Here is a 22811-nt window from a genome sequence, read left to right as displayed (position 1 = left end):
GGGGGGGGGGGTGTCACCCTTAACAACTATTTTGAGGCAGTATGAATTAAAGTTCAAATTAGATGATGGATGAAATGATTCTCACAATGAGAAACATAATCATCACTTTGAATTGAAAAGGAATCACCGAAGTTGTTTGTTCTCACCTCCCCACTTTGGACTGTCCGGGCTCCCACCCACCCAAAGGCCTTCTACCCTTTTCTCCATTTTCTCTCATTAATTACTCTAATTCACTAGATCTCGGTGGAGACATGAGTAGCCCGTTCTCCCAACAGGCATGCAGTATTGGAGTCATGGGCCACCACCCATCAGCCCACTGGACCCTCAACCCATATTTATTGGTGAACTCAATAACACATGTTGCAACCATCAGACCAGTTGATCCGACTGCGGTCCAATCATTCAGACCATTTCTTTTGATAAATGGGTCTTTGGGAGCATTGTCGGTCCAACCACCCTTTTTCGGGCTGGCTTATTGGACCAATTTTTGGGTTACTACTGCTGAACCTGAATGATCCAAAACCCATCTGGTTTTAACGGTAGAATCCAAAACCCATCTGGTTAATAACATATCTGAAGAAAGCGGGTCCAGAGCCCAACAAACCCACTGTATTTGGCCCTTGGATGTAGTGGTTGTGGGTTGTGGGCTGTGGGCCTAGGGCTTGAGTCACAGAGGATCAATGCAGGTTTCAACTGTTCTGAATGGTTGAGCTGAGAGGACACCGATGGAGTCACACTCACAGAAGATCTGGTCTCCTTGTTTGCCATTGATATAGCAATTGCACGATTCAATGTTGTTTTTGAACCCAATGGGTCCAAAATGGGTCATCTCTTCCCTTATATCTCAAACGCTTAATCATGCTTTAGGGACCTTGTTTCTTTCCTATTGTGGCAAGTCTTACGTGAGACTCTTAAATTGATCAATAATTCCAGCTTTCACAAATCATGGACAACCCCTTCACATCACAACCAAATAAAGTGAAAGTTGGAATCATGTAGAGAGAGAGAGAGAGAGAGAGAGAGAGAGAGAGAGAGAGAGAGAGAGAGCAAATGGAAGGAAATGGGTGGAAAGAGATCCTCTCACATACCTAATAAGGTGCTCCTGCGAGTAGTGTGAAGAATAACTTCTGTTTACCAACTCTGGATACAACACCAAAGAGCACATGCAAGTACGTTATATATGATCTAGTTGTGACATAATCTTGTACTGGTGACTACAGAATCTCCACTGAAATAGCATAAATGATAGTGATTAGAGGAATTCTCTAGAGTCTATGTTCAGTTTGCCATGTGGAAGGACGATATGTCAATTTCAACTTGTGGATATCTAGGAATGATCTAAATTCGTCATCTGTCAAATTGTTTTAGAATCAAATGCAATATTTTGTTGCTAGGAATCACCAAAAAAGTTTATTAATAAATAATGAAGGAATACAAGCTAATTATTCTCCCATGTATTGTCATGCATCCTTCGGATGGTCCAAGAATTGGTATTATTTCTTCAATAATGCTTAATTTTGTTACCATATTCATCAAAACTTGACATGTGAGCATGGGATATTAGATGAACTACATGTCCACAAACTTTCATCTTCACTAACCTACCTTGTGGCATAACTAGGTGCATAGTCCAGAGAAACCTTCTAGAGTAATAGAGAGAGGAGAGAAAAAAGAGGAAAAGGGAAAGATTCTCTCAACTGACCTCGAGTATTGCTTTAAAAATATATTAAAATAGCTACTTATTATTATAATTGCGACAACTTGTTGATTGATTGGATGTTTCAAATAATGATGCTTTTAAATACAATTATCATTTAATGTTTTACTTTGACAATAAGATATTCTTAAAATAAGTTAAACATTTTTTATGATTTCTTATTGAGAAAGCCCAAAGAAGTGTGAGATGGCAAATCTATCCTATTGAGCCTCTTTTGGTCTTTCCACGTGATCAGACTAGCTAGTTTCTTTACTATGTATATGGTGCATAGTATTTAAGAGAGAGAGAGAGAGAGAGAGAGGGAGAGAGGAGGCTATGAGAAGGAAAAGATTCTATGAGCCGATCATGTAGGGTGCACTAGTCGCACTCTCTATTTCTATCTTTATTTTCACATGAAATGACATATAGAAAAAAGGGATCATTTTTCAAAAAACTCTTAACTTAAATAGTATAGTCCATCTTAGTGATGTAAAACTATTAGGCCAAGATGGCACTCTCTATTTCTATCTTTATAATCACATGAAATGACCTCTTTACCTTTGTTTACAAAACCACTCTCTCACCCTTCATTGGTGTGTTCTCCCCACTTGCCACTTGCTCTTACTCAAAGGACTCTCTCCTTAAAGAAAATAATGATGATCCTTCGTCATTTGAACTTTGGCTATGGAATTATTTCACTTAATACAGACAGAGACACAAGTAAAAAAAAAATTCTATATAATTCTATTCCTTCAAAGGAAATTAAAATGACATTTAAAATAGAGAGTGGAGAAGGAATAAGAAAAGTAATTTCTTCTCCAGATATAGGAAAATTATTCCACTCAAAGAGAAGATTCCTACATGAAAATTTGGGCTATAAATATGCCACATTGCACCTAAACCTAGCATCCTCCTTACTTCACTCCCTCCCTCCTTCCCTAACATATCTTTGGGTCTCACTATTTCTCTTCCATGGCTACCATATTGTTTAGAGCTGCAGGAAGGAACAGTAATATTCCTTCTACATTGAAGGATTCTAATGACTTTGGAAGTCCTAGAATTAATGATCTCTCCTTGAAGAAGGGATTATTCCCCTTCACAGACCGCAACATGCAAGAATTAACCGTCACAAATGTTGCCACCAGCCCTAGACCTGCCGTGGTAATTCCAGAGCCATCCCTACCAACAGAAACAGTCAAGGACCAGAAGCTGGCAGCGTGGACCAGTGTTCAGCAGGAGCGTTGGGAAGGAGAGCTTCTTGTCCAAGGAGAAATCCCACTGTGGCTGGTAACTAACACATTCTATCTCCTCACTTTTTACAGATTATAATTACATTACTCTTTAGCAATATACGTAAATAAATATCAAGAAGAACCTAGTGATTATTTCTAATGAGTTTCTTATGATTTTATGATGCAAGAGTGCACGCACAAGAGAATTTTCCCTCTCTAGCTCTCTCATGAAATTCTATAGCCATTGTGTTATTTTTTTATTTTTTTTATTTTTTTTATTTTTTGGGTGGGACGGAATGACCATTGTTTATTTATTTAAGAAGATTACTAACGAAAAATACTGAATTTGGCTTATAAGAGAGGAGGATTACTATGGTTAATTACATCTCTTATTCGATAAAATGAAGACTATGCCACTACTAACATTTATTCTGTTTTAATTGATTTTATTTTTGGGAAAAGATTTCTAAGAACAAAACTTGACTGCTACCAGAGTTGCACCAATTGGGCCATTGGAACTTCACCTATGGACACCCATCTAGACCACACTCAAATAGATAAGCATCCGGAAAAGATGATGACATTGGATTGATGTCATGGGAATCTTTTCACTTAATTCTTTTAGTGATACTATATTAAATGAGGAGGAATTTTCTATCTGGAGGCATAGCCATTGAATCTATGTTGGGGCCAATGGAAGCACACACTAAAGCATCAAAACAAGGCATAATTTTGGGGTTTCATGGAGGTGGGCACAAGAGCTTTGCTTCCGGATTGAGTTCTTTTTCCCATATTGAATATCACATGAAGAGGGAACTAGACAAATCCTCTCCAGTCGCTAGGACACCTAGCATGCATCCGACGATTAGGAGGACATGAGATGAGCATCCATGTGTTGAGGTACGTACTTAAATACTCTCAGACATCGAATGTACGTTGAACCTCTAATGCGGGTCCATGAAGATCGAGCACTTGTAAATGGGTAATACGTTATAATGTAATCTTCACCCTAATGATGATATATCCATGATTCTTAGTGCATCAAAATCAAAATCAAAATCAAAATCAAAGTGAAAAAAAATACTTTTGTTTTATGGTGTAACATTATTGTTTTTTTTTTTATTATTCAATAAGATGGTGCAAAATTTCATTTACTTTGGAAACGTATAGAAGTTGTTTTCTTATGATTTTGTATGTTGAAGTGATTGAGAGACATGTTGATTTGCATGCAGAGAGGGACCTACCTAAGGAACGGTCCGGGGTTATGGAACATAGGGGACTACCACTTCCGCCACCTATTCGACGGCTACGCCACCCTCGTCCGCCTCCACTTCAACAACGGTCAAGTCACCGCCGCCCACCGTCAAATAGAATCCGAAGCCTACAAGGCAGCCATGAAGAATAACAAGCTCTGCTACCGTGAATTCTCCGAGTCACCACCAAAATCCCACAACAACTTCCTCTCCTACGTAGGAGACATAGCCAACCTCTTCTCCGGCGCTTCCTTAACAGACAACGCCAATACTGGCGTCGTCCGCCTTGGCGACGGCCGTGTCATCTGCTTAACGGAGACTATCAAAGGGTCCATCCAGATCGACCCAGATACGTTGGAAACGATAGGGAGATTCCAGTATAATGACTCGTTGGGTGGGTTGATCCACTCAGCTCACCCGGTGGTGACCGAGTCGGAGTTGTTGACTGTGTTACCTGATCTGGTGAACCCGGGTTATAGGGTGGTGAGGATGGAGGCAGGGACTAACGAGAGGAGAGTGATAGGGAGAGTGAGTTGCAGAGGTGGACCTGCACCTGGGTGGGTTCACTCGTTTCCGGTGACGGAAAACTATATTGTAGTGCCGGAGATGGCGTTGAGGTACTGTGCTCGGAATCTGTTGAGAGCGGAGCCTACACCACTTTACAAGTTTGAGTGGCATCCTCAGTCTAAGGCTTTCATGCATGTCATGTGTAAAGCTACTGGCAATATTGTAAGTGTCTTCACCTTCAACGTTACTGTTATCAATGTTTCAAACCAGACCGGAGAAGTGGTTTTACCCAGTAAACCCTAATTTTAGATAGGCTAGCCGGTTTGGTAAAAACAAGTTTGGAAGATGATTTAAAAGTTGAATTTTGATGTACGTACGTTCGTTGCTCAACACATGTCTCGTATAACGGAAGGGATATTTGTTGACTGTTGAATGTACGTGCAATGAAATCACTAGAATCACTGTTATGATTGAACTATTGGATCATCTCCTTGATAGTCTCCCATCACATCTGACCTTTGGATTGAATTAAGAAGGATAGCATGGATCGATCATGCGCAATAGAATGAGGGGCAAGATCGATTTTATGATGAAACTTACTAAGAATCCAATTATAAGGTCACATTTTGGTGGATGAAGAGATTCTCTCTCTAAATTGGACGTCAAAAAACTTTTGCCTTGATTTAATACCATTTTGCTAAAAATATATATGGAGAATAACATAAAAATTGTCAAGAGATGATTTGATTATTCTAATATTAGGGTTTTTTTTTTTTTTTTGGGTGAGTGTGGGAGATGATTGATATTCTCATATTAGGTTTTTTTTTTTGTGTGTGTGTGGGGTTGGGGGGGGACTATTTTGGTATTAGATGAATGGGGATTTTCTTATTGTGTTACTTGTATCAAAATAGACATCCCCATGTAATGTATTAGGCTCCTCTCCTTGTTTTTCATTGGTTTTGTTTTCAGACTATTTTTAGGACACCAAAGCCTATAAAGAAAATTATTAAAAAAATATTCCAAGTGATCTAAAAATCTTAACACTTGGATGTTTAAGGAAATAGTATAAATTAGTCACATCAAATTTCAGATTAAGATTCAATGTTCCTCTTATATGTAGGCATACCTTCCGATATATGTCCATTCAGAGAGTGGATCAGGTCTTCGTATGAGAACCATTCTCGTACGGGATTGATCTACATGGATGGAATCTACCCAAGGAAAAATCTTGTGATAGATTCCATTTGTGTGAATCAAACCGTACAAGAATGATTCTCGTACAAAAATCTAGTTCACACTCATCCATTCACCCCACTATAGTCTCTTGGTAGGCTCTAGTTTTTGACACATCTAGTTCTATGACTTGGAAAACTCCAATGCAACTGAAGCTTAACATGCTTATTAAGGATGCACCCAAAAAAACAAAATGACAAGTTAGTAGAGGATCCTGGAATCCAACTATACATTATTTAATTTTTAGATGTAAACAAGCATAAGACAAATTATAAAACCAGGGTTGAAAGGTAGCCTGGTGGATACAGTTCTTATCTAACCCGACCGGTCCAATTCTAAATGTATGGTCTATCTCATTCTCTTAGAATTCTAAACCTTCTTTATTTGCATGCTATGGAAGGTGGCAAGCGTGGAGGTTCCGCTGTTTGTGACGTTCCATTTCATAAACGCTTACGAGGAGAAAGATGGGGATGGCAAGGTGACAGCCATCATTGCGGACTGCTGTGAGCACAACGCTGACACTTCCATTCTTGATAAGCTGAGGCTCCACAGCCTCCGCTCCTTCTCTCCCCAAGATGTTTTGCCTCATGCCAGGTCTCTCTCTCTCTCTCTCTCTCTCTCTCTCTCTCTCTCTCTCTCTCTCTCTCTCTCTTAAGGCTTTCATTATACATGATAGATCTTAAAATCAATTGGTTTAGAGTGAGGTGGCATGACTACGGGTAAATCTCAGTACTCCCCCTTACATGCACGCTTTCTTTGTGGGATCTATCTTCGTAGTTGGAAGAGGGCCCATCATTAGGGGAAGCCCAACGTCCGCTCTGATACCACATTATTTATTTTTATTTTTTTTTTAACGATGGGTATCCATGTCTTTGGCCTGACTAGTCCCGCGAGCCTATACTGACCCTACAACCACATGGATCAATAATTCCAAAGTTGAATGAGAATCATTCATCTTTTACCGAAAACAGTGAAAAGAACCAAACACCCCCATGTGAGTGGTCCCAATGAGATAAGAGAAGTCAAACTCAGAACTACACGCTTCTTGAGGCAAAGTTCCCTTGCCAACTCTCGACTATTCCCTAGGGGTTAATATTAAGACTTTCATCTTAAAACCAATTGGCTTAAAGTGGGATGAACTCTTGTGCCTCTTGTACATGATAGTTAGGTTTCCATAGTCAATGTGAAACTATCTCAATAACCTATTGTGTTATAGGGTTGGGCGTTTTAGAATCCCATTAGATGGGAATCCTACAGGGAAGCTTGAGTCAGCATTAGATCCAGAGCAGCATGGAAGAGGGATGGACATGTGCAGCATCAACCCTTCTTTCTTGGGAAAGAAATACAGATATGCTTATGCTTGTGGTGCGCAACGACCTTGTAACTTCCCAAACACCCTCACTAAGGTAATCAAATTCACCCAAAACATATAGAAAAGTAAATCAATTAATCAATTTTAAGATGGAAAATGATTTTGTTCTTCTCTTTTGATCTTGTGGATTTGTGTATATGTTCTCAATCCTTAAATGTCTTCACAGATCGATTTAGTTGAGAAAACAGCCAAGAACTGGCATGAAGAGGGTGTTGTGCCTTCAGAACCATTTTTTGTGGCTCGTCCAGGAGCAATAGAGGAAGATGATGGTGAGTATATTGAAAAGTTCAATATTTTCATTAGCCCACCATTTTTTTTTTTTTTTTGGGGGGGGGGGGGGGAGAGGGGGGGGGGAGGATAAGAGTGGAAAAAGATATTTATGCAGGCAGCTTTTGTACAGATTCCTTTATATCCTTATGGGATCCACTCTAATACTCTTTCTCCTAGTATGACCATGTGGGCATTATGTGAACTGCATATAGATGATACAATTTTCAACCCTTCAATGGTGCAGCATAAAGATTCTTTTTTACAGTACCCTTATACGAAATCCTCCCAAAACTGATGAGTTCTTTTTTTTTTTTTTTTTTTTTTTTTTAGCGCTTCTGCTCATGGATAGGTCGGACTGTCTGTACCTTTGCAAACTCTGCATGTTAGGGAGTTAGTCCCAAAAAAAAGATACTCCAACACAGTTTAAATTATATAATTTTTTGGAGAAAAGAACTATGTATGCTTGCATGTCTCTATGCTCAGACACAAGAGGATGCAAGAAGATGATGTTGTCCCCACCCCACCCAAATGCCTCCACATGGCCTCCCATTGGTGTGCACATTGGTGCAATGGCTGCCGTGCAAGCAGATAGAGTTTTCGTGCAGTAAATATTTTTAGTGACTTTTTTTTTTTTGGGATATGTTCACCACTTCACCGAGAAGTTTAAATCAAACTATATCCAAGAACAAGGCCTCCTTGATCCAAAGTCTCGGTAGACTGGAAGCCATGCTCCCAATCCTACGCCATTTGGTCTCTCTCTCCTTCTCCCTATTAAATGATCTCCCTCCACCTAAGATTGAACCAAAAGGAGGGTGTTGATTGGGTCTCATGCAGACGCTCTTGGACAAAGAACACTCCCCCTTTAGTTCAACTAAAATCAGGAGCAGAATTTTGCATGCTAGGTTGGACCTATCCTAATTTTGTGGAGGCTGGGAAACAGTCCCTTGAAGGATAATACTTCAACAATGTTGCATTGATCAAATAAAAACTTTTCTTGATTTTTTTTTTTTTCAATGCATTGCAGGGGTTGTCATCTCCATGGTGAGTGATAAGAATGGCAAAGGATATGCACTTTTGTTAGATGGCTCCACTTTTGAAGAAATAGCCAGAGCAGAGTTTCCCTATGGTCTTCCATATGGGCTACATGGATGCTGGGTTCCAAAGACAGCATAGTTTAGTTATATAGGTAAACCAGCAAGATCACTATTGAAGTTCTGGCTCCATTAATCACTTAACCCCCTGCATCTGTTGCATGGCAATCTCAGATACCTTCACTGTATACAGAGATGTGTAAAACATAGAAAGTTTTTCAGAAGCCTCCATAGTATAATATCACCATCTCTAGATTGTGATTGACATACTCAAAATCCAATACATAATATAAAGCTTGGGGTTTACATACTCAAAATCCAATACATAATATAAAGCTTGGGGTTTACTTTCATTCACTGTATATAAATAACCTTATGTATCTTCACATCAGGTAGCAAATCATATTATTTCCGCCGAACAAGGTTTAAAACTTGAAATCAGGTATGGGATTTGGTCTCCATCAATTCCAATCTGAATTGTCCCAGAATCAGCTGCAATAGATTGGACTTGGCTCAACTTGTCTGAAATTAGTAAGCGAAGAATCTGGGTTAATGCACCAGTCGATTCCAAGTCATATCATCCAATCTCAGCAATTCCAAGTCATATCATCCAATCTCAGCAATTCCTATCTGAGCCACCAAATATCAAATAAAAAAATGAAAAGAAATAAAAATAAGGTGGACAATATTATGAAAATGGCTATATTCTCTCCCAAAAAAACAAACAGCTTTATTCTCTCACAAAATTGAATTGTTACAATCAGTATTCCTGCAAAAATAATTGTCTTCCAGGGAGATATTTTGAGTTATGAAAACCAAAAAATGTTCTTTTTGTTAAGCTTAATCTGTTGTCAACCAATGATCTGACAGAGACCTAGAGTACCACAACCGAGCTTCATTTGCAGAGATGATGATCACAGCAGGTGATTTGGTCATTTCTGATCTGTATAAACAGCGTCAACATCGTCAAGTTCAAGAAGTTTGGACATAAGTTCCTTGTTCAACTCCATGGCTTCATCATCTACCTGAAACCAACAAACAAGTCGACATTACTTAAGAAATCTATTTCAACCATTTCATGGCAAGGGAAAAAACCATCTCCTTGGCTTCAATCAGAGAAGAAATGCAAATTTGGCATACATAAGAAATCATGGATTCCATCAACGATTTTGCAACACTGATTAATTTCCAAGGATGTACTTTCAGACACTTGACCCTTCTAGCCATAACATAAAACAAAATAATCCAAACTCTTTTCTCAGCGAGAACTTTCTTTACGTAAATAACTTCTCAGTAGAAACCACTGAATATTTCTCTAATGCAGTATGACAAGGAAAAGATAAAGGACAACTTGAAACATGTTTACCAATAGGTCTCCCACCCATCTTGTCTTCCTCCCTTCTCTCTGAGTCTAATGGCAGAAAAAGCTCTTCAAGCTTACGGGTGAGCTTATGGTAGCCTTTGGCCTAGCTCCCCCTTTAATGAAATGTAGGTTAGTTTTTCTCCCCACCCCCAACTAATTGTAGCTCAAGCAACATAATTGAATGCGCACCTTTGGTATTATATCGGTCAAAATTATGTAAGGGAGAAAAAGCTTAGGCTCCCTCTTTAATGAAGTGTTGGTTAGTTTTTCTCCCCAACCCCTAGTTGTAGCTAGCTAGCACCATAGAAATTGAGCGTGCACCTTTGGTATCAAAATTGTCAGTGAGAAAAGCTTAAGCTCCTCCTATGTGAAAGTGGAGTTTATGTTATCCACTGGCTCAGAATCAATTGTTTCAAGAGGAGAAGATGAAAGTAATAAAAGAAATATTCTCAATCATCATAAGAAAAAACAACATCTTGGAGACAAAATATACTTGCATAAAATTGCAAGTGGGCATGTGATGGCATCTCACTTTCCAAAATATTTAAATATTCATAATAAACCTTCAACAAGTTGCAAGGTCAAGCTTGACAAATAGAATGTAACCAAAAGCATTAATCCTAGCAAGTAATATACCTCGATAGTGGTTATTGGAAGTAGCTCAAAGCCATTATCAGGTTCAAAAGATATTCCTTCCTCACGCAGCCTTGATAGTATAACTGAGTAGTTCTCTGCTGAACTTACGACCTTATAGTAGCTACAGAACAAAACCACAAGGGTTAGAACACTGTGTTTCCAAAAAAAAAAAAATGGAAACACCATATATATTTATAAAAAATACATTAGAGATGAAAGCCTTCTTTTGTTTAGGCTCCCGTAGAAACTTGAAAGTATTCTTTGTCAACTAACTGAAGAAATTGAAGTCTTGCAGAATTCTTACCAGCTTTGAAAACTAAAGATATATTAATTGTTTACAGATTTGCATCATAAAATTTACGGGCAATAAATATGAGGAAATGGGAATCCCTAACTGGAGTACTGTAATTCATGGAAGGAAGCTACAAAATTAGCTTCTAACCAGAATGAAACTCCACCATAATTACAAGAGAATGATGAAGATCAAATGAAATTGAAACAAGGAAAGGCTTCCAATAGGCTAATAATGCATCTCTATTCTATGCTTCCAACAACAGTAGAAGAATCCATAGCAACTAAGGAGTCAAAGTTGAACAAAATATGGAGTTTAGAATTCAAAACGTTTCAACGCTTTTAACATTTCCAAAAATCCAGCAATTGAAACTGAGTGGTATTAAAAATTCTAGTACTTCCCTGAAACTAAAGGAAAAAGAAGAAAAAAATTCGGCAATTTCAAATTTCAACCCAGAGCTGAGATAGGTGATGAAAGAAATGATCAAATAAGAAATTGAAACTTGCACTCAATCAAGACAAAGGCAAAGCCCAAAACTGTAGTCTCCAAACAAATTAGGAGTTCAAAGTACGCTACATTTGAGCTGTTAAAGTTAAGACCACAAGGGGTTATATCGCATTATTTTTATGTTTCAGGGGTATATGGGCAAGTGCCCAAATATAGTGAGGGGTTTTATGTAATTAGGCACTGCATTATTAAGTATTATAAATATACCTTAAGGTTTCAATTAGAGCTTATCACATCCCAACTAACCAGTCTTTAGTTTCTCCTCTATTTTCTCTTCTCCTCTTTTCTTCTTCTTCTTCTTTTTTTTTTTTTTTTTTTTTTTGGATCAGCTAAAATGAAAATATGCATTAGATAATATTGGGCCTATTACAGTCCATATTCATCAGTAATTGGCAGTCCTATTAGTTAGAGTTTGGTAGGCCATCTTAAAATCTCCTAGCAGTCTATGTCTACTTATATTACAAAACTGAGGGTAATGGGGATTGTTATCCATCTCCTCACATAACATTACTAGAGTTCTTGGCCATAGATTTATTATATTATTAAAGTTCCTGTTCAGAAGAAGTCCGATCGCCTCCGAGTCGCTTCACACCTGATCCACTCTCCACTTGTTAGTTCTTGCTTGCCCTAACCCTGTCAAAAGACCTAGGGCCTCCGCTTCACCATCTTTTCCTGTGAACACATAATTTGTTTCCCATAAGATATCTTGTTTGTGAGAGGTAAGAATACTAGCCCATGCAGACATATTTGTTTTTACATCTTTTAAACTAGTGATAACAAGTGTGTTTGTGCTCAGTGTTGGTGGGATTGTATTAGTATATTGAGATGAGACAGATATCACCTGGTCTTTCTTCATGGGGTGGTTGATGCCGTTTCTTACCCAAAATTCAATATGCTTAATGACATTGTTGCAATCTGGTTTATGTGCACAAAAGGTGGTTTTGTTTCTGTGATCCCAAATAAAGTAACACGTTATTATCATTACAGAAAAAAACCATTTCAGTTCCTTTTTGGGGATGAGACCGGTATTGAAGCAAAATAGAAGAAGATTTTTGACTGAATCACAAGGGATTCTCTCCGGTTTGAAACCTAATATTCCAGATGCCCATACCCTTCTAGAGAGAGCACACTCAAACAGAATATGAAAAAGAGTTCCCCTTTGAGAAGGGCAAAGGCAACATTGTGGGTCAATGTCCACCCAATTTGACACAATATCCTTAGTAGGGAGGCCCCCATTAAGCGCTCTCCAAAAGAAGATCTTAAACTTGGGGTGGATATTGATTTTCCAAAAAAATCACCACCATCGAGAGCAAGGAGAAGGAGCAACAACACATGTTTGAGCATTCACTAGAGGTTGTTAGTGTGGAAGATTGAAGAAACTTAGTAGCTAGTTTAGTTGAGAAAGATCCATCCTTAGAGAGGGTGGGTGCACCTCCACATGTCAGGATTAAGAGACAAAGGAATTTGAACAATAGAGTTAACAAGGTGAGCAGGTAATACAGATTGTAAGTGATCCGGGTTCCAGTTATTGTTGGTGGTGAAGGAGCTGACGGGTGTACATGCTGAAGTGAGGGTACTACTATCAGTTGAAACTGTGTGAAGCTCAATTGTTCTATTTTGATAGTAAACCCATGGGTCATACCAAAAGGAAGTGTTGGATCCGATTCCAATTTTCCGAAAGACCATGTTTTTCAAAATTGGGAGAATCTTAGTGATACTATTCCAACATGGAGAACCTTTGGTTTTCAAAGTTTTGGGATGGAAGATAGATCTATTACAGAAGTACTTGGACTTAAGAAGTTGAGCCAGAGACTTTCCCCATTACCAATCAGTCTCCACCCAAGTTTAGGAGCAAGGCTCTGTTTTGGGTTTCGGCATTTCGAAATCCAAGCCCACCTTCTGTTTTTGGTTGACAGATTCTATTCCAACCGATAAGGTGAGTTTTCCTAACTCCATTGTTGTCACCGTTCCAGAATTGTAAACTGATGGAGTCAATTTTCTTACAGACAATCTTGGGGAAGGCAAAGCGTGACATGAGATATGATGGAATGGAGGCTAATGAAGATTGTAGAACACCTCTACCAGCATAGGACAGAAGTTTGATTTCCACACACCAAGTTTGTTTCTCATTCTATTTATAACATTATTAAAGATGGAACTCCTATTTCTAGAATGAAAAATGTTTGTGCCCTAATAACAGGACTCAGTTCCCATTTCCCTGATACCTATTATTTTACTTAAACTTAGTTTTAAGCAATTATTTACATTAGTGCTAAAAATCAGACCACTTTTCTCAAAATTAATGGTTAGTCCAGACAGCTCTGAGAATAAATCCAAAATACCTTTTGATGGTGCTCATGTCCTCTTTTGTAGCTCGGCAAAAGATGAATGTGTCATCCGCAAAGAAGAGGTGTGAAATTTCAGGGGCATTCCTGGCAATTTTAATGCCCCCTAAACAAATTCAATTCCCTATAGGTTGTAAGGAGTCTGGATAAGCCTTACATCAAAATATTGAACAAAAAAGGGCTCAAGGGGCATCCTTGGCGAATACCTCTAGCGGCAGTGAAGAAATTGAAAGCTGACCCATTTAATTTAATGGAGAAATTGGTGGTACTTATCAGACTCCTTATCAGATTAACCCATTTGCTTCCAAACCCCAAAAAATTTAGAATGGAAAGCAAAAAATTCCATTCCACTTTGTCATAAGCTTTGGCCATATCCAATTTAATGGCCACAAAACCAGACTTTACCTTTTTTCCTCTCAAGGAAATGGAAAATTTCCTGAGCAATGACAATATTATCAGTAATCTGTCGCTCAGGCACAAAAGCAGCTTGGTAGGGTGAGATGAACGTGTGGAGGTTTGACTTCAATCGGGAAGCCAAAATTTTGGCCACAATTTTATATGTAACATTGCAAAGACTAATTGGCCTGAAATCTTGGACTAAGTGGGCATTGTCCTTTTTTGGGATAAGACATACAAGTGTGTGGTTAACATTTGGAGGAAGGGTTTCAGTGAGGAAAAAATCCCTCACAACGTTGAGGATATCGAACTGGGTGACATTCCAAAATTTTTGGAAAAAAATGGCTTGAAACCCATCATGTCCTGGAGCCTTTAGAGGGCCAATAGAGAAAACAGCCGCTTTAATTTCCTCAATTGAAGGCAGCCGGGATAAGAAATCAGGGTCCAAACCCTCAAAGGAAAGAGGCCTTCTATATAGAGGGGGTCACGTGGGTTGGAGGAAGAGAAAAGGTTTTGAAGGAAAGAGGCAAATTCGGCTGCCATCAAACCAAGGGTTTCTATTTTCTCTCCATTCCTGTCTAAGATGAATTCAATGTGTCTTTTATGGAGGTTTACATTAGCAGTTGTGTGAAAGAATTTGGTATTCCGGTCACCTTGTAACATAAAATCATGTCTCGCCTTTTGGCACCAAAAAGATTCTTCTGCATCCGCAATTTAAGAGAATTTACTCTCTAAACCATCCAGGTTGGGACATGTGGTAATGTTTCCCAAACCAAGTTTCTCCTCTAGAACCAAGTACTGGGAAAGTAATCTGCTTTTTATTTGATCAATGTGGCCAAAAACGTTACGGTTCCAAAGGGTGAGTGATCTACTTAAGGAAGCAAGTTTGGCCATGATATTTATATCCCCCATAGAGCTCCATTTTGTGGAACAGAAAGACAAACTCTGGGTGAGCAACCAAAGCATGTTGGTAGTGAAACAGTTTCGTGTAAAAGGGTCGTACTGAAAGGGTATCTAAGACAATAGGGTTATGGTCTGAGCCCATCGAGGCCCTCTTGGAGATGGATACTGAGGGGCACAGTGATAGCCATAAGTGGTTTGCATAGGCCCTATCTAGGTTTTCTTTAATGAGATTGGGTGGAGTCTGTTTGTATGTCCAGGTGAAGGGGTTTCCTTTCACTGATACTTCCTGTAAGCCATGTTGAGACAACAAGTTCACCAATCTCACAAAAGTAGTGGAAGATTTGAATGGTTTACCCCCAAACTTATGGTCTTGGGATCTCATCTCATTGAAGTCACCTATGATGAGGATAGGTAGTAAAATAGATTGTAAGAGAAGGTCCAATTCATTCCAGAACTCCATCCTACAGGAAGGGTGGGGTGGTGCATATATACAAATAAGGGCCCACCTAAAAGGTGTTTCCCTCGAGGGTTCAAGCTCTATTGCAATGAACCCCTAGTTGACCCGGAGAGTGGAAAATTGTATGTGATTTTTTAAGAGGAGCCATAAACCACCTTTCTTCCCCGTAGAGCCATAATTGTTGACGAAGGTCGAGGTGTTGTATGGGCTACTGTTACTCTGATTTTGTTACATGGGCAATCAAAATCATGTATTCTATGTTTTTCAATTTGATTTGTGTTCACTACTGCTTCACCTAAAAGCTCGAACTATAGGGAAGGGCAACATCAATGTATACATTAACACTCCCCCACACGTGCAAGCCAAGATCCCATGGTCCTTGCACGTGGAGCTCAAGATGCATTTTTACATCCCACAGCTTCAACAGATCGCTTAGCCCCATTCCTCTTCGGTGCAAAAGCACTTGTTCAGTGAGCTATTACGCACTCTTTCAAGGATAGCTACTTCTAGGCAAAGCTCCTGGTTGTGAAGCATTTCTTCATGCAGCATCTAGGGAGAGGAAGCGTTGGCCCTTACCCGATTTTTGCACTTCCCAGGAGTTAACACTCGACCTCCCTGCTTTGATACAATGTTCGCTACCACTTCACCTAAAAGCCCGAACTGTTAGGGAAGGGCAGCAACCATGTATACATTAACACTTTGTTAACAGAGCAAGGGTATTTCAATGAAGAAAATGCTGGACTGACAGCTCCATACATATCTGTCAAGAAACTCACGCAGCAGAAAAGAGATCTACATCATGGCAGTTCCAGTTCCTATCTCAAGCATAGTACAAACTTTGCTAATCATTTTGTCACGGGTAATGAAAAGCATCTATTTCCATTTCAAGTTTTCCTTATCCAAACAAATAACCAATGAATGGAAATGTAAGCAATCCTTACTTGAAATAAACTTGGATTTCTACCAGCTGGTGCAACACTAGTCACCATCAGATTCACCTCATTACTACCTCATGCAGTTTAACTCATAAAGCTAATGCTATTATGCTGGATAACCATACCAAGATCATATACAATCTCCAGTTGAATAGCCACTTGTAAATTCATAATCTTGAATTTTGTGATGGCAACATTGATGTAGATCCCAGGATCAAGGCCAGAACCAGTCCAGACCTGTTGTGGGATTCAATTTCTATGAGAGACAGCCTGGTCAGGTGTGGTCCAGTTCTTGCGACAGGTTTCTATTTTGCGGCAATTCTGGTTCTCTACTGCAGCCATCAAATTGGACTAAGAATGGACTATATGTGTTATTTTGAGTGTCCAATGGGTTTTATGGGCCATGGGCTTTATATTTTTGGGTTTTTACTTTTGTAATGGATCAATTCTATAGGCCCAACTATTGGGGATTTAAGTACTATACAGGATTAGTAGTTATTTTATGTTTCTTAGTCATTAAGAATATTAGGTTTCTATACTTTGAGTATTTAGAAGTCTAGTTATATCCTTTATTTCTTTCTTAGTAAGCAAGTAATTATTTATTAGGAAGTTTGTGTCGGAAGTCAATATGTTTCTAATCATAGTTTGTTTCATTTTTTAGTTTCTTACCATGTATTGAGTCCTTAACCTCTACTATATAAAGAAGCATTGCTGTTACACAAAGACATGGATTGATTAATGAAATTGTTTGTGAGCTATGCTTACTACTTTGACTTGAGAAAGGTTTGTTCATCAACTGAGAAAGTTGAGGATGAAATACCTAGGTTGAGGTAGCCATTCCCCTACCTCCTTTCTTCTACAATCGATTCTCACCCTCTTTCCTTTCTTTCTTTTTTCTATTTCTATCTTTGTCTACTATGTAAAGTGAGATCAGAAGACACACACATAAAGGCTATCGATTCCAGTTACAGGTTTTCCCCGGAAGATATTTTGGGAGTGTAACTTCCAAACCAAATCTCTGACTGCTACAATATTTTGAGGGTTTGTTGAGGAGCTCAAGAGGACCAATCAATCCAAATTTGAGGATCATCCGACTCTTCCAACTCAAGTTCTTGAAGAATCACCAAAAGTTTCCTTTTTCCTTGCAACCAACGCAAGTCTCAATCCAGATGGCAGAACTTGTTCAGATTTTGATGGTTGTTCCCTCATATAGGATCTCCATTCCATCTAAATTTCAGCCCCAATGGCGCCCTGTTTGGTGAGTTACAGTTTATGCAAGTTTCGACTTAAATCTGAGTCAATTTTCAGATCTGTTCTTACTATTGAATCTGAAGTTGATTTATGTGTTGTAGTTTATGATGGAACCTACTAGGACTGATTACCCCTTGTTAACATGGTTTAGGTCATTATATAGTCATTCTTGTTGGTGTACGATGTCTTGTATTCCGTCACAGTTTAATCCAGGGAGTACTAGTGCAGCGCCTCGACAGGCAGGACGACAGGCCGTGGGGGTTGCAAGGGGGCAGGAAGCCCCCCTACTGCCCTACATAGCAAGGGGTGTCCCACTCAAATTTTTTATTTGAGGGCAATTGTGTACTTTCTGGATTAGGGTTTTTCGCTATATATTTGTAGCGAGGATTTCTTTCTCTATAATGCAAGCAATACTGAGAGGTGTGAAAGACGAACGTTGTAACCCTATTCTCCATTGATAGTGAAGCAGGATCTCATCTCACCGGGGCCGTAGGCAACCTTACCGAACCTCGTAAAATCCATGTGCATGGTTTGTCCTGTTTTTCCATTATCTTCTGCATCGTTTTAGGGTTGCATTTCTACAATTCTTCCGAACCTTCTATTCTCACTATTGTAGTGCTCTGGAACATTAATTAGATGTATAAATACTGAACCCAACTTTTTCCTTCGATCGTGCAACTTCCAGTAAAAAAAAGGGGCCAAAGACACTTCCGAAATCACAACAACAAAGGATTCATTCATATCTCCACACTTGGTCTGAACATTGAAGTTTTCAAAGCAATGACTTTCTTTTCTTGTCAGGAACCATATAACTAATAAAATTGGGCCATGCTATGACCAATAAGCTAGGTTGGAGAATATATGGACTCATTTAGGTTTCAGCTGCATGGTGATATTTTGGATTATGAAGGTGTGTACCAAATTACTAATAGAAATCAAGATAACTTATGGATGGATGAAAAGCCCCATGGGGGCTCGCAGAGAAATGATATTCAACCAATCTGCCTTGATCTTCAGAAGCTTCAATTCGTACTCTACATTCTGGAATTACCAACCTGGCTTGATTCTTGGTGAATGCCTACATCTCCAGACTTGAACTACTTAGAATCTCTACTTTCAAAGACATAACCCTTACAATAGAGCACTCAGATATCATCATTACTCAAAACAAAATTCATTTTACACGCTCATTTTGGCATCTAGCAAGGAACTTGGATCTTCATATGAGCACAATCAACTCCATTATTAGCATATAGAGGAAGTATGACCTTTGAAGACCATAGACAGATGTGTTGAACATAAAAGAAGTACAATAGCACAAGAACAATGCTTAACCCATGAGAAGAGTAACAGCTAACTGCATAACCTGTAGAAAGTTAGAGTTTCCAGTTTCTTACCTTTCTGAGCTATCTTCTTCTTGATCATCTTCATATATGGGAGGTTCAATAACATCCTCAGCACCAGCATCCAAGGCAATTGCAAGGAGCTGATCTTTGTCAGCATCTGTGACCTTTATGTTTACAACCCTAGCACGCCTAAACTTGAACATAATGGATCCTGGATCTGCCATCTTTCCACCACAGTCCTTTACCACCTCTCTAACAGCTGCCACTGATCTGTTTATTTTATCTGTTAGGACCTCAATTATAATACCCACTCCTCCAAAACCGTATACCTGGAGATAGATGAACAAGATGAAAGAAGAACCAATTTTAGAACAGCCAACAAACTCCATTGTCAAGTAACAAAAACAAAAACAAGAAAAGGGGGGGGCGGGGGGGGAGAAGAGCTACAAAAACACACTGTATCCATGAAATAAGTATAGGCCTCAACTTCATAGCAGCAACAAAATGGCTATTCTAGTATGAGATTTAAAATCACCTCATAAAATTTCTCAATGTAAGCCTCTTGTCCCTTCTCAGATGCTCTCTTCATGTTGCGCTCCAAAATTTCCTTAGGTACATCAAGCTCCTTAGCTTTCTCTAAAACAGCAGCCAAAACTGTATTTGATACTGGATTTGGACCACCTTTCTTGACACTGCGTTATTTAAGTTATAGTGATGAATATGAACATCTTTTTGTTATTTTTCTTGGGCCGTCTAAGAAAATGTTAATGACACGTGAAGCCCCCTATATGAACAATCAAATCAGATATATCTAGGAAATGAGAAAGCCAGAAGAAGGTCTGCGACAAACCTAAGTACATCAAGTCTTGTTTATATTGGGCCAAGACTAAAAACACTCAACATGGTTGTCATGGCCCCGACATGAGCCAGTCGTGGCAAACTGCCTTGATGCCTTGGCAAGTCCAAAGATGCCTAAGGCAAGCACACCTTATGTAGTTATGTTATATCCAAAGCCATATTCTCCAAGTATTTTTCGTCTTATAAATGTAAGTATATATTTACTAGAGGTAAATGTGCAACTGAAGAAACATAATGGAAGAATGGGAATTTTTTTAAAGTAATAACATTTGGAGGGCAAGACCATCACGTTTTGGGTCTGGTCGCCTAGGGCCGTAGGAGCACCTTATCACCTAGGCATTGCCTTGATTAAAATATAGGGAACATTACTACGATGAACAAAGTGGGCTTCAGCTAGAACTAACCTACTGTCAAAGAAGGCGTACCCAGTGCACGAGGCTCAGTGGCTGGGGAGGGTCATAATGTACACAGCCTTACCCCTGCTTCGTGGAGAGTCTGTTTCCTGACTCAAATCTATGCCCACTTGGTCAAAATGAAGCAAATTTACCGTTGCACCAAGCTGATAATCACAGAGCAGAAACTATTCTAGAGATTAGAAAGGGCTGAACCGTACTTTTATAGTCTTTGAACACTCAAAAGAGAATTAATAGTAACTTACGCAGAGACAATCTCCTTCCCAATTTTTCCATACCGCTTTGCCTTCTTTGCATCCTGAGCCCCCTGCATTTAGGGCACTTTCAAGACTTGAGAAGCAAAAGATACCAAGAAAGTATTCCTGACTGCAATAAATAGTTACAAGAAATTGTTTCCAGTAGCAACCCAGAGCATCCAACCCAACATTCACGTATCAGATAAGATTCTAGACCCACTTCTAGGGTCCCATTGCTACAGTTGGAATAAATTTAAATTAACAAGCCTAACCTTCAGCTCTTAGGTAAGACCCAAGACTCACTTTTAAGGTCAGATTGCTACACCCAAAATAAATAACAAATAATTTACAGTAACCTGTCCAATGGTCAACATACAGAAACTACTGAATGGCATGACGTAATACAAGTTAAGTAATGATTTTGCTTCAACAGTTTGTGAAAATGAGAGTCAGGTCATATAATATTATAACTAAAGAATTAGTACTTTCCAATCAACCAGATTCTAGAATCCAAATCAACCATGAACCAAGTTTAAACATTACACAACATTTCATGTAACATTGAACCTGATAAAGCATATTGACTAATTAAGTACTGGGAAGATATTGATGTCCTGCTTCAAGCTTTGATTTAAGTCCCAGAGAACACAAATTTATGAAAAGCAGTATTTTAGTTCTGACTCTCTAGGATGTAAATAATTCGCAGCAAGAGTGCCGAACATTATGAAGCTCGAGCTACTGCTTAACACATTCAAAAGGTAATAATTAGTGCAAGCATTTGTGATTTGCCTAAATTTCACTTGGTTAATTAGTACTAGATGATAATGCAACCATCAACAAGTAATTGATTAAAAAATAATAAGACTTGTTACCGGCAGCTACGAAAAATGAGGGCTTGAAATCTCTCCTACAAAGTGTTTCCAAATACTTAAAAATTGGTTTAGAGTAATAAAAAAAGCCAGAATACATAAGAATATAAGTGTTCCATATGCATTCCAACTACATCAGATGAAAATAAGGACCCTCATTCTAGCATCCTACTAGAAACCATCTAAGAGTACAATTTGACAACACAAAGATAGTCCGTGGTAAGCCACACAGCACTAATTTCTCTATTACTATGTCATAGAATTTTCCCTTGAACAATTTCCATAGTAAAGTTATATTTCCCACGGGGTTTTGGGGGGTTGGGGAAGAAGAAGGTTTGTGTGTATGGAAATAAGTATCTTCTCTAAATGAGGGGAGAAACCTAGACAAGTCATAGTTCTCCTTTTAGATGACATAAACCTTCATGCTGACTTTGACAAGAAAATTATGAGAGAAATAACAGAACTTGTAATTATTTTCTGTTTCAGGAAGAACAATGACGAAATAAACCCAAAACCAGAAGACCAACTACTACACAGTTGTGAATAAAGCAACCATGAGTTGGTACTTCTAAAAGCAAATGGGTATTTCCCATTACAGATAGCGGTAACAGAAATCAAAATTGCTCATTGAATTTGTTCATAGATAGGGAGGGATTCAACCATTCAAGTATTCAGAATGATTACTCAAAGTGGTGTGGATACCTTTCTGCCAGCAATCTTGCTAGAACGCCTGCCCATACAGACTGGATTGAAAGTCCATATCCTTCTTACAGGGTGTTTAGATGTCACTTCAGATGAAACCCATGGCTGACACACTTTCCTGTCCACCAAACTCTCTGAAACACAACAAATCGAAGTCAGAATCTATCAGAACGAAATACCCACCTGCAATGCGGCGGGGAGGAATAAGTGTACATTTTTTTTGAAGAAAATCGGCGGCGGGGTGGGGAGATAGACATACTTCGGAGAGGGAAGACATTGGGGCATTTGCTGGTGATACCATTAGAAAATTTGTGTAGAACTGCTCCCCAAAGTCTAATCGAAGAACCCATAGTAACCTGCTACTATGAGAAATTGATGGTGAATCAGTGAACGACAAAGAAGAATGACATTAATCTTACCAATTGCAGAGTTCGAAAAGGCACTCCCTACTCTTTAACAGTCTATCGGGATATGTATTTGAAAATGAACTGGAATTATAATTTCTTTTTTTTTTTTAATTAAAAAAGGATAATCCATAGTAGTGAATTAGTGATCATAGGACAAACTCCCATACGGTTTAACTTCTCAAACTTAAAAAAAAAAAAAAAAAAGGAAAGTGTCAAAATAGAACCAGAATCGATCTTTCAA

At 38.8% G+C, this 22811-nt stretch overlaps 2 protein-coding genes across 3 annotated transcripts; one reads left to right on the top strand and one right to left on the bottom strand.

Moving 5' to 3' along the window:
* The first annotated feature begins 2645 nt into the window (after positions 1–2645).
* LOC122072068 (carotenoid cleavage dioxygenase 8 homolog B, chloroplastic-like) lies at positions 2646–9007 on the top strand. Its single transcript, XM_042636609.1, has 6 exons — positions 2646–2983; positions 4161–4910; positions 6322–6515; positions 7138–7327; positions 7460–7562; positions 8588–9007. The coding sequence occupies exons 1-6, from the start codon at positions 2669–2671 to the stop codon at positions 8734–8736; spliced, it is 1701 nt and encodes a 566-aa protein (XP_042492543.1). The 5' UTR covers positions 2646–2668; the 3' UTR covers positions 8737–9007.
* On the bottom strand, positions 8981–22674 carry LOC122072069 (probable transcriptional regulatory protein At2g25830). 2 transcript variants are annotated; one of them, XR_006138322.1, is made up of 8 exons: positions 22423–22674; positions 22164–22297; positions 20602–20663; positions 19621–19777; positions 19137–19414; positions 10654–10774; positions 9529–9679; positions 8981–9284 (listed from the first exon to the last, which is right to left on the bottom strand). XR_006138322.1 is itself a non-coding variant. In XM_042636610.1 (7 exons), the coding sequence occupies exons 1-7, from the start codon at positions 22511–22513 to the stop codon at positions 9587–9589; spliced, it is 936 nt and encodes a 311-aa protein (XP_042492544.1). In that variant the 5' UTR covers positions 22514–22673; the 3' UTR covers positions 9360–9586. The 2 variants fall into 2 exon arrangements, 1 of the variants encoding a protein (XP_042492544.1); XM_042636610.1 differs by lacking the exon at positions 8981–9284 and having other exon boundaries at positions 9360–9679; positions 22423–22673.
* Positions 22675–22811: the final 137 nt, after the last annotated feature.

This window comes from Macadamia integrifolia, chromosome 2 (genome assembly GCF_013358625.1).
Source record: "Macadamia integrifolia cultivar HAES 741 chromosome 2, SCU_Mint_v3, whole genome shotgun sequence".
NCBI classification, from domain to species: Eukaryota; Viridiplantae; Streptophyta; class Magnoliopsida; order Proteales; family Proteaceae; genus Macadamia; species Macadamia integrifolia.
The sequence above is the reverse complement of the archived record's forward strand: the minus strand, read 5'-3'. Positions and strand labels throughout refer to the sequence as shown.